A 12,782-nucleotide genomic window follows, 5' to 3' on the forward strand; every position below is an offset into this window, starting at 1 on the left:
TCTTCATAATATAGGCCCGATAGACCTTGTACCATCTTAGTACCTCGTCTTTGGACTCTTTCCAGCATATCTGCTTCGTACTTGAAACAAGGACACGCTGCTTGAATCCCGTATTCTAAATGTGGTCGCACATAAATCGGGTATAGTAATCTAAACATTTCATCGTCTAAATACTGGAAATACCTACGAATTGACCATAATGCCCTATAGCCTTTTGAAGCAGCAGCCTTACAGTGACTAGTGGCTTTGAGATCATTGCTTGATATGACTCCTAAATCTTTATAGTTTCTTGCTTTGGGTAGCACTAAACCACGTAGTGTATAGTGATACGATTCATCAGAGTTATTTAACTGCATCACTACATTTTTATTAGGATTAACTTCTAGTGACCACCTGTCTAACCATGCCACCAATGAGCTAAGATCGTCCTGTAATACTATTCTATCCAACATACTATGTATGGGTCTCCAAATCTTTATGTCATCAGCGAAGAGTAGAACGGATGATTTTGCTACAGTTGGCAATTCATTTACATAAAGTGAAAAGAGAAGAGGACCTAGGATTGTACCTTGGGGAACCCCACTTTTTACAGGTACCCACGAGGAGAGAGCCCCATTAACCCTTACCCTTTGTTTCCTGTCATGGAGAAAGTTACTTATCCAATCCACGACTGTATAATGGACTCCAAAACGTTCTAGTTTGAATTTAAGATCAGAGTGGGAAGCCTTATCAAAGGCTTTACTTAGATCTATGAAAATCACATCCACAGGAGCATTCCGATCCTTTGCCGCAGCCCAATTTTCTGGTGCAATGAGAAGATTTGTCAAGCAAGATAGGCCTTTTCGAAAACCATGTTGTGCCCTGGAGAAAAGATTTTGCCCTTAAGCATAATTCATAACAGATATCCAAATGATTTTCTCCATCAGTGTTACAACTACACTAGTTAAGCTAACGGGTCTATAGTTACTAACTAAATTCCTACTCCCAGCCTTACACACCGGACTTATTATCGCGTATTTTCAGTCTCTGGGCGGTCTGGACTGCCTTAGAGACACGTCAAACAGTATCGCTAATGGTTGAGCAATTACATCTGATAGGGCTTTCATAATCCTAGGATAAATATCATCAGGACCACTGGACTTATCAGGTTTGAGATGCTGAAGTAGCGTTAAAACAGTACCTTCCTCAATGACTACAGGATCCATCAGCGAGCCGTAACGGTCATGATGAATCGTTGGTCGTTCCTCATTACCGATAGAAAACACTTTACTGAAATATTCCGATAAAGCTTCAGCCTTTTCGGTATCATTTTCTGCCAAGATTAATGGATTTTCTTGTATCGAAAGTGATGGAATTCCATCGCTTCTCTGAGTTCGCATTTTATGTACGAGAATAACCGTTCCAGACTATATTTGGAATCCCTGTCCAATTGTTTTTCATATGATCGTCTAGTCTTACTTATCAACTCTTTAAAGGCATTCCTAATCTTACAATAACTGGATCTGTATTGTTCTAGGCCAGTAGAGATGAACATATTCCAGTGCTTCTTGCTTTTTCTAAGACGTTTCCTGACTGTTTTAGTTATCCATGGTGGACTGTTGTTCGGTCTTGGCAGTACCAGGTATGGTATGAGCGGGGACGTAACTATACAAAGCTTACCTTTAAATACAGACCATACTTCTTCAACTGATAACTCCTCTAGAGTTATCTGGTAAGATTCTACGAATATATTCTCCCAGCTTCTCTAAATCATGCGCGTGTCTAATTTTGGGATCAGGGTCGTTTGACTCCAGCACTTTGCTCACAATAATATTCGACGACATCAGATTCTTCTTCTCAGCCACGCTAGGGTGGGTTCCTCTCTTACTATCAGATTTTGGTAGTGCATTTTGTGACTCGCAGTGCGAGTCCACCAATGACTCGCTAACCACTTGAGTACTGCCTACAGATGTTTTCTTTTCGTTTCATTTTCTATGTACTGTGGTCCATTTTTCACCCTTCAGGACACTGGGACTATTTGGAGCTGTGAGGGTTTTATCTAGATCTTCAGAGGAGCATGGTTACCACTATCAGTGTCAGGTGGTAGTTCTCCCCCCCTCGTTAATGTTAACTGAGATTTCACTTTTCCGTCAGTCAAAGTCGGGTGTTTGAGTTTTCTCGTAACAGCAGGTACCACACCGACACATTCGTCACTGTCAGTGCTCGTGTTATCAGCGCATGCGCCATAGTTCTTTTTACAGGCCAAAGCCAATAGGCTCATAGTCTCCTGGATTAGTAACGTCTTATTTGCACAGCAAAACATTCAAAGCCAATATGAGTTAGGCTTCGAAAATCTTTTGTATGCGGTGGGAGTTAAACGGGTGCACATCTTATGGAACCACTTTTTGCATTCATCACACTGCATTCCTTCCTCCACAGGGAACATACAGTTTGGTCGTCCACATTTGTGAGCACTACCAACCATTTTAGTCAGATTATGGTGTAAAACAAATTACGCTCACAGTATGAACACACGTGTCAGTCAATGAGTAATAGGGTACCGCAAGAAAAACCTTAGCAAGATTTCAAAACTTAACCAAAGTACTTTGATATAAACCAAGAATGCTTTTGATGCAACAGCAAGGATAATCACAACAACTGCAAAATCAGTGCCCTTTTTGAAACACGTGCCTATGTATTGGGAGAGCATCTTTGTTAACAGCATGTTGCGATTCTTTTTTGAACCTAAAAACAAAAAAACCATTTAGTAGTGACAGTACTAATTGAATGGGGACATTCAGTTTCAGTTTGGATAGAGCAGGAGGCAAGATGACCTGTGTTATTCTTGGCAATGATGGTCTCTCAATTGATCCAACTTTCATTTGAAAGAGTCGACAGATAATGAATTCCACTCGCTGATGATTCGATGGGAACGTCGTTTGTCAGCTGATAAGTAAGTTGTTCTGGTCTTGTGAACTATTTTTGCAGTTTCCTCGTGAATGCTCTGTTTTGAAAGATGAGAAAAATGAAGGCATATAAGGTATAAATTTATCACTACATAATTGGAAAACCGTGATAAAATCTTCTCTAGTTCTTCGATATGACGACTGTAATAGGTTTAGTTTAGCCAGTAGAACATGATGGAGCTGCAGTTGGAGCACTACTACAGCCATTATCACAAAGGTATGAATAGTTACAAAAACTTGCCAGTGCAAGATACTCAATGTTCCTTGACCGGACATCTTCAGCAATAGCTCACTGTGGGAGCAAACAAACCAGCTTCCAGCTGAAGTGGAAAAGACCCTTGAAGTGGGTAGGACATACATTGAGAAAACCACTAAACTGCATCACCGGTCGTGTGCTAACTTAGAATCCTGAAGGGAAACGGAGAAGTGGGAGGTCGAAGAACACACTGGGTCGAAAATTAGAAGCAGACATGAAAAGGACGAATAGTGACTGGAAACAACTGGGAGGGACTGCTCGTGAAAGGTTAGGATGGAGAATGCTGGTGGACGGCTTATGAAACTCCGCAATGGGTAGCAGGCGTAAGTGAGTAGGTACGATTGACCCAATGGAGTGGAAAGAACTAAGAACACCACGGTATGTAGTTTTCACGTTTTCCTGAAAGCTTATTACCACAGAGTGAGTTCAGTAGGTATTTAGAATTTTAGAGATCAGAGTAAAGCTAATTAAAACGTGTCACATGTCGTTGTGCTTTTGAAATCTTCACCAGCCAGCTCCGTGGAGGATTTTGATTGCCCAACATCAACGTTTGTAACGTATACGCTTGTCGCTCACCTCTTGTCTGTTGAGTGTGAATTGGTCTTAGTAGTTCTCTTTTCTGCAGGAATGTCAGTTTTAATTAATTTTCTTCATCTAAGCTAACTAAGCATCATAACGATGTAAATACACAGTTATTGAAGTTTGCTCCAGGTTATTGTTTGACTTTTCATGGATTTATTACGCTTAGGCACTTAAATACGTTTATCTTAAATTTATCATTAACAAGTATATGGATATCTGTTACTTGTTTAATGAAAGCTGTCAATATAAAGTTTTTCTAGAGTATTTCGTCTGGTTTGCTGGATAAATTTACATTTTTTACGTCAGAACATGTTTTGGAATAAATTATTTGTATCATAGTGCTTCAATTTCTCTACTCGTCACTAACCACAACAGTCGTTTTAAATATAGACTTGATGTTTTATTCGTCTTTTGATTAAAACTCCCGTAGATTATGTGCTTTTATTAAAAAAATCAAATTTTATGTGCACATATCTCTTGTTTTAACTTGTATACTTTTCTGAATATCAAAATCATAGTTTACCGTAGGTATCATTACAAAGGTTTGATCTGGTAATTTCGAATAAATTGAGCATTGGGTAGATTGTTATAAATAAATAATATATTTGTAATATCTCAACGTGTTGCTCCGTCGTACTAATTAAACTTGGATTAACTTTACTTCGGTTGTGTTGTGTGGCGTCGAGTCGAAATTGACTATGAACACCACTACAAAGGAACGCGTACCAGGATATCCATAAAATCCCCCGGAAGCCAAATATCAGAAGGCAGTTAATGGAGCAAGTCGAGATATATTTGCTGGCGATCTCGTGGTATCGAAAGAATACCGAGGTCGTGCCAGGATAAAAGCTTGGCTACTGGGCGTGACTGGGTTCGCGCGAGGTCACAATCGAAGTAAGTATAATGGATGTTTTTAGCACAGTCAAACAAAGAGCACATTAAACAGTCACTGGTACAATTGGTTATAATAATAATTGTTTCCACTGAACCAATCGTGTTCTCGTGATAAAAATAAGTCACTACAGTTGTTTGGTCTCTGAAGATGTGGCTTACACTAAGTAACGAAAGGTCAGAAAATATAATTTTTCCACTCATTGGGATTTTACAAACATGTATTACTTATTTAGTCATAACTTACCAGTTCTGTTAGCCCTTCTTCATCTGCTTTCTATCAAAATCATATGGGAAGATGGAACATTGCACTTCTAACACAGTGAAATGATATTTATTGCTGATTATTCTCATGAATATAGGTCGTTGAGGGATGTTTTTGACGTGACAGAATGAAAGACGCTATAAATCAAACTGGTTTGTTAGTACTGCTGACAATTGTTCGGTGGATTACAGATATTTTCGTTTAAATTACTTGCGCTTCCAGCGACTCTAAATACTGTGTTGTTTGGTCGAGGTTAGGATGATGTACCTCTGTGCACCGAAACAGATGAATCAATAAAATTATGGTAGACACATATCTGGTGGTGATACCATTGATGTTTTAGCTACTGTTGTCCCCAAGTTGAGTGTTTGTTTGTGTTTGCATATCAAGATTATTATAGTCACTCGGGTTCCTGTTATGCTGATAAATGAAACTAAAATAACGTTGATTTGAAATTCAAAGGCCTTGAGAAATTAAACCATGTAGTCTTATTGTGATCTCATTGTTCTGTCAGAACTCATTGATTTTGTCCGTTTGTTATTAACTGAAAAACTTCCTGGTGTGTTCTAGTGACGTAGTGGTAAGTAAATTCCCAAAATAAATATCTCTGTGAGTCTCCAACATTGATGCTGACCTCATTAGTTTTACTGGCAACACCTAGCTGAAGGCGTTCGGTCACGCATCCGCACGAGATCACGAGCGGGTACGCTGTGCTACACATCCCTTGCAACTCTAGCCATCTATGACCAAACGCTTCCCGATGTATCGCTAGCATTCCAGATGTGTCTTTGAACATCTTCATTCTTGACTTCCGATTTGACTGGGTTGGTATGCTGCGGCTATAAGGGTGTTACATGTAAAGGCACTGCCATTCATTGTCACTCACTTCAATGGTGTTGATGTCAATTGTTCCAGAGAGTGAGCTTCCAACTACTGCACCCTCATCCAATCGATCCTGCAGTCCTTCTTTTTACTTTTAGTCAGTGACATGGTCCAATGGTTAACGATCTGGAATTTTGTAAGGTTCTTCATAAGTTACGCGACCGGACAAGCTTTTTGACACATTGAAGGTATTGTGAATATATCTTCTACGAGAGAATGGGCTATGTCTAACTGTCGAATATGACCAAGTACGGCAATAATGAACGCATAAGAATCCTCACAACAGCACTCATTCATCATTCGGTCAAAATCATTCTTCTTGAAATTATGCAACTACATTTTTCTAGTTCTAACGAACTCAGTTCGTCAAAGGTATTCTGCGTAAATCATTAAGCAAAACCTGTTCACTCTTCTGACATTTGCTTCCTCATTTGATTATTTTTTATGCTATATCAAATGTGTGGTACCAAGCAGTCTCCCCAATGCACAACAAAAGTGCGAAATCTAGTAATTTCGGGCACCTTTCTGATCGTTTATTGTCTCGTTCGTGAATATAAGAATGTATTCTTACCAAAGACTTTAAGGCAGTCATTTAAATCATTAAACATTTATCCCCTTTCAAGGCAACAGTGTATCTCATCCTACATTGGTGGAGGAGAAAAGTAGACGAGTTGAAAGTTAAAATTAGCGATAAGTTCTTAAATGACTATTATACTCTTATATGCAGTATTCAACTACTGAACGAAACGAAAAATCAGTACACATGTCAGGTAGAAGGGATGTGTCCGAATCTCTTCACATGTGGTTCACAGCTCGTCCTGAAGACCTCTATGCTCATTCGCTTTTATTGACCTTAAAACTGGCATGAAATCTCCATCAAAATCACCCACCTGAGCTAAAAATTATTATTATTATTAATGGCTTTATTCAATATTATCTTTTTGGTACAATATAGAATTCTCCACCATCTCTGTAGGAAGCAATTTCCTACAGGTTTAATTCTAAACTATTCTCTAGATCGTCGAAAACAGAGTCTTGGTTTGGCCAAAGTCAGAACAAGTAAGCTATTTGGCTATATAAACTTTATCTGTTTCTAAAACATAAATTAACATCGTTAGTGTACAAACAAACAGTACGGTCTATTAATACAGGGAAAAACAGAGACAAATAACATACCGAACAGTAGCCAGAGAATAAGAAAAATGAGTCAACAAGCCAATATTGTTTTACAATGAACATTAAACTGTGATTGGTTAATAAAGAGATACAGTCGTACAAGGTCAAAAGGAGTTGATGTGGTGGTGGGCGTTTCCCTTATTATTGGTGGATTCGTCTATCAATCACATTTTACAATCTCGAAACGAAAAAAGTTAAGTATTTTACTTAAATTGAACACCAAAAAGTGGATTTACTTCACGGATAGGTATACCAACTTTATTACACTGCTCTTCTGTACTGAAATATTTTCATTCCCAACCATTTTGAGCGCATAATGTAAGGCGCCCCATATGTTGCTGCATAACGTTAGTAAGTATGAGCACGGCTTCGAAACTGATTACTGTAAACGAACATTTCCAAAGTTTATGATTAATTTTTCCTATTTAGTACGCGAAATGAATGTCATTTAAACTCTGATGACTTTCATTCTTTGCGTCCTTAATTCTGGCTGCGACTGGTCACAGAGATTACGCCGTTATTTAAACCTGCCAGCTGCCCTTTTCACTGTCTCATGTTTGTCAGTAGTTCCTATAGGACTAAATTTTGGGAGCATTCCCTTCACTTTCAAATTTTTTAATCACGTCTTACTACAGAAATCTCACAAGTTAGGCTATCTGACTACTTTGCATATGTCACGTCCTTAAGGTAACTCTTTCACTTTGAATTATATGAGCCACACAAGCTTTGTGTTGGGAGGTTTTATATAAACAGTGCATCGACAAAACTTACAAATTCGCTGAGTGTAGACATGGGAAAAATCCAAGAAGACCGGGCAGAATTAGAATGCCAAGAATGTCTTCATCAGCCATACTAGACTAGTTTTATTGTTCTTTGACGACGACTATACCTTTCAAAGTATCTGTCAAGTAGTGGAGCTGAAGTAAAGTGTAGCGGCTAGAAGTGGTCCTTATGTTACTCCGCTTATAATCACTAACAAAGCACGAATCACCACTGTTCTCTACTAGACCATGTAAGTCAGGCTAGAGCCCTTCTAGAGTTACAAGTGGTCCTGAGACCAGGTAAGGGAGAACTTAGTTCAAGATTATCAACCGTATCTCACGAAAATGAACATCATTGAAATGGTTAGTCAGAGTAAACCGATTAATCCACTAGAACGCTCTCTTGAGAGCTGAAATATCTCCACATGGAAGACACCTGATGGTAAAAGACGTGACTTTGCGGAAACCACGAAACCGACGCTCCTTCTGACAATCAATACGGTGATTGGCACGGACCTACAGAATTTTCGGGCTTTGTGGGAGACTGGACCGGTCACTCGAACAGATGCTTGGAAATAATAAAACTCACTAGAGAGGACCTGAGAGAGGACTAATGTCGAGACAGTTGTCATTGTGTTCCATCTTTGTTGTCGACGTGTAGTATCAAACTGATGAGGGCTAACTATGGGGAATTGAGATGTCTCGTCACAACCAATGAACAATGAACTGTAGAACTAAATCATGTCAATATCTCAACCACAATATCCTTTGGTTTAGTCAGTCAAAAAACAAATTGATTTAGAATATTCAAAATGACTGGTAAAGTGATGAATATTTGAAGTTTGTAGTCAACTCTCTAAGTTGAATTCGGCTTATCAGCTGAACAGACATCTGAGCAAACCGTTAGTTGTATGGTTTTGTCGGCAACAATTCAGTGGTGATTATACGGGATCGTAGATTTACAAAAGTAGACGATTAATGTGTATTACACTTGTCTAAACAACATGTTTTGTTTAGGTAAGGCCTGTGATGTGTAGTAGTCGGATGGGATTCATGTACGTAACTTTGCAGTGGATTGGTCTACCAATCCGTTCAATAAGTGTGTAGTATCAAGTATTATTTGGAAATTTCCCGTTCATTTATTGAGTGAGTACTGCTTGTGAGAGAATAATTTTTGCTATGAATTTCATTTCATGCTCTCATTTTCACTTCATCAAATATCTTCATTCGGAAGTCTGAGACAAGCCTTAGTGATGCATTTATAGAAAGCATGGAAAACACTTCTTTCTTATTTAAATATAATCCTAGTGAGTTGTAATTTACAGGTGAATCCAGTTTCATTTAAAATAACATGGGTATGTCTGACCACATTGAATAGTATAATTTCAAATGTATCTATAAGTTTCTTCCCTATTATAGACTCGATAACCGATCGTCACCCTAAACATCTTCAACATTAACATCAAGACAAACATTAGCAAAGACATTCTTGTTATTATTCCCTAACTTACAAATATAAAACAGGTTAAATAGTGACTAGTCAGCATTCAGATACCGGTTCAGTCCTAAACACAATCCATATTTAACTCTTAAAGAAACAAAAAAATTTTTGATGAGAATCAAAATACATATTGACCCAAAATAAATCTCAACGTATCAACAGATTCACTTCTGAAATCACGACTAAATAATGAAATCTGAGAAGTTAAATGACCCATACAAAATTTCAGGCTACGTGCTCATGCGTAATCAAGAAATGCAACATTCAGAAAAAAAAAATAAAAAAACCAAAGTGTATCTGTCAAAAAACAAATATTTTTGCAAAAATAGTACAAAATAAATTCTCTTCTGTATAAAATATACATTTTCTTTAATGTATACGTGATGACATTTAAAGATGGAACGTTCGACACAAATCTGATTATTTTCTCGGTTAATACACGGTTAAACGAAGCTCGAGAGAGATGTTAACCTTGGCCAAGGAATTCACGTTTACCTTCATCGTTCACTGCACAGACATGCTTGAGAGGAGAGGAAATAATCAAAGGAGAAAAAGTGAACAATATTTATATCTTCTCTGAACAATGTGAAAGCAAATTTGACTCATCTCATCTCATCTCATTCATTCATTCATTCAAGTGATACATTGTCCGTTTTCTTGTTGGCCAACGTAATAACTCGCTCACATTCATGTCCACTCATCAATCTCCAACACATGTTACTCCACACAACCAACTTGATCGTTCCACATATAATAACAAACATAAATGGGAAAACAACAAATTATCCATTCGTCCAATTCACTTACTGGCAATTCACGGAAGCGATCGTTGTAGTCGATACCATAACCAACTATGAATACATTCGGTACTTCGAAGCCAACATCTACAAAATGCCATTTGATACGAATCAGTTTGATGGAATACGTTAAAATGACGAGTAATGATGCGTGTCTGATCAAAAGTAGACTACACTCGTGTTACACAGTTTTACTTTGCACGTCGTGACAATTGATCTCTGAATGAACCACTTAATGTGGTTTTGAGTGACTCAAATATACACTTGGTTTAATTTTAACAGAGATCAAAATAACTTGTGAGGAAAGAATTGACTGTTGAATTCTCTTACACGGTTGCTATATTTCTGGTTGGATGTGTTATCAGTGATCAGGAACACTGTGAATAAATTTTCTTTAGAAATGGAACTGGAACACGGTCAATAGGTATTATTACACAACCGGCCAAAAACACAGTAGTTCTTTGTTGTTCAGTGATGATCGGGTTCCATCTAACAATAAACCAGTGGATGATGTCCCACTCTGACTCTATGAATACTTGTTCAATGAATTAGCTCACAACGTCTATCTCCAACAGATTCTGTTGTACTATTGAAATGATTCTGACAAGATCAGATCTTCATTCGATGACTCACATCTTCGAACCTAGAACGATTCAATTTACATACACTTGAACACTAATCTAGTCAGCCATAATACGCATAAGTAGAGATACAAACAAATTAACATTTGCACAAATACAATGATAGTTCTGTTACGAACAATTTCAGTATTGAAGACTTACAGGTTGGTTTATATCCAGGAAAAGTTATTGTTTGTTTTTTACTAGAAAAACTATTATTTAGATATAAAAAAGCCATTTAAACATGATGTTATTGTAAGTTTAACTAATAACAATAATAACGATCAACATAGTTGTATATGAAAACTATTAAATATTTATTTAATGACAACAAAACAAACAAGGATAATACATACCAAAGAGATAAACAGGAAAATGAACTATTTGGTGGTATTTCTTCAATGGGATTCGTAATTCTTTTGAGTAATAAACTATTATTCAGAAAAACCATGAACGTTTGAAAAATAAAGATTATTGAACATCAGTTTTACTAGCAAAACACAGTAGAACTTATATACAAAGTATACAGTACACCTATATAATTGACTTAGTGTTCAATCATAACAAGTTGGAATCAATGTGAAATACAGTGACATTGATCTTTCACAAATCTGTCACACCACATCAGTAGTACTTACTATCAAGATAAACAATTGATTTCTACACATTCAGTGTCTTTCGAATTAAATGTATAAAAGATCTACTAGACAATGAATCCACTTGTTCAACCTGTTAACATCCAACTCAACATACACATAACACTCACTTCGAATGCATTCGGTGATAATACAAAATAAGAGAACAACATCAACACAACATACCATGCTGAACGAACAGATTTCGGTTCGTATTTCTTCTAAATCTCTCCAGTTCGTTTAAACTTGTGCCCGTGTCAACCATATCTTCCACAATGAGTACATCCTATACAGAACAACCAAATGATCATGATAAATTCTCTCCATTTCCGCTCAACCTACCTTATCTCTGAACTTCTCCATATTTGTACACGGAGTGATTTTGGTATCATGACCTACTGAATCATCCTGAATAAATTGATAGACATTAATTCACAAAATGTCATTACTACTTACAACGTATGTACTTGCAGCGACGAAGTCAATACTAACCCTTATGTAATTTTCACGCGTAAATGAATACTTTTGTAACGTTTTCCATATTTCAGAAGCAAATTTGAAACCTCCTTTCAATATACAAATCACGTAGACAGATTGTACACCAGATTTCTCATAATCATCCAATATATCAATAGACATTCTTTCCAAACGACTTCGAACCATTCCACCCGGAATTAAAATGGTTGAAATATGTTTTTCATAGATTTCTGGTAAAGTGAAATTCTTCGCTGAATATCCTTCATAACTATCATCAAACTAATTGAAAACACAGGCAAACAGATAATCAAGACATTTTGAAGACTTACAATTATGCAATCCTTCTTGTATTCACGGGAATTCATTTCAGTGCTATTAAATAATTTATTCACAATGAAGAAGAAATTACTGAGATTATATAGAGTGAAGCATACAGTTGATCATCCAACCAGATGTCTCGTCGCGTTAACCAATCAACTATCGACTTGATAGAAAGTCGAATTATGATAATAATTCTATAGGAGGAAATCGAGAACGAGATTGCTAGGAGAATCCGTTGAATTCATTGTACTTCATTGCTATATACATAATAAAAAATGAACATGATTGTGGGTAAGCATTGTATTTTAGCGATTCGCATGGTGATAATATAGGATACAAGGTTATCAGGAAACATTGTTCCACTGATTGTATTACAGGAATAACGGTATTCTAGTGTTATTTACTCAAGTTCTTCACTCGATTACGTTGCTTGATAATTCACAAGGATTTATTGTATGAAATGAAATACAGATGATTGTTGTCATCAGGGAAACATGCAACTACTTGTTGCAATGTGTTAGGCATTAATTATTATAATCGGACAGATTGTGTGCATTCATAGTTGACTAAATTGAGATTATTCACCTTGTGCTAAGTTGTGCTGCAGATAGTTACTGGTGAAAATAATTATGGTACATTGGAATTATTAAATGGTGATTAGTGCATAAACATG

The 12,782-nt window shown here is 37.0% G+C and overlaps 1 protein-coding gene across 1 annotated transcript; it reads right to left on the reverse strand.

Annotated features, from left to right (window-relative positions):
• Nucleotides 1-11,565: 11,565 nt before the first annotated feature.
• Nucleotides 11,566-12,245, reverse strand: MS3_00000490 (uncharacterized protein). Its single transcript, XM_051208234.1, has 3 exons — nt 12,118-12,245; nt 11,768-12,067; nt 11,566-11,719 (listed from the first exon to the last, which is right to left on the reverse strand). Exons 1-3 carry the CDS (start codon nt 12,151-12,153, stop codon nt 11,645-11,647), a joined length of 411 nt encoding a protein of 136 aa, XP_051066944.1. The 5' UTR covers nt 12,154-12,245; the 3' UTR covers nt 11,566-11,644.
• Nucleotides 12,246-12,782: the final 537 nt, after the last annotated feature.

Source organism: Schistosoma haematobium, chromosome 4 (genome assembly GCF_000699445.3).
Source record: "Schistosoma haematobium chromosome 4, whole genome shotgun sequence".
Classification (NCBI taxonomy): Eukaryota; Metazoa; Platyhelminthes; class Trematoda; order Strigeidida; family Schistosomatidae; genus Schistosoma; species Schistosoma haematobium.

Excerpts from the sequence above, each read along its gene's own strand:
- MS3_00000490 (XM_051208234.1), bottom strand. The coding sequence starts at position 12,153 with ATGAATTCCCGTGAATACAAGAAGGATTGCATAATT. Across the intron at positions 12,068-12,117 it reads ACAAGAAGGATTGCATAATT|TTTGATGATAGTTATGAAGG; the intron begins GTAAGTCTTCAA and ends GTTTTCAATTAG. Across the intron at positions 11,720-11,767 it reads TCGCTGCAAGTACATACGTT|GATGATTCAGTAGGTCATGA; the intron begins GTAAGTAGTAAT and ends CAATTTATTCAG.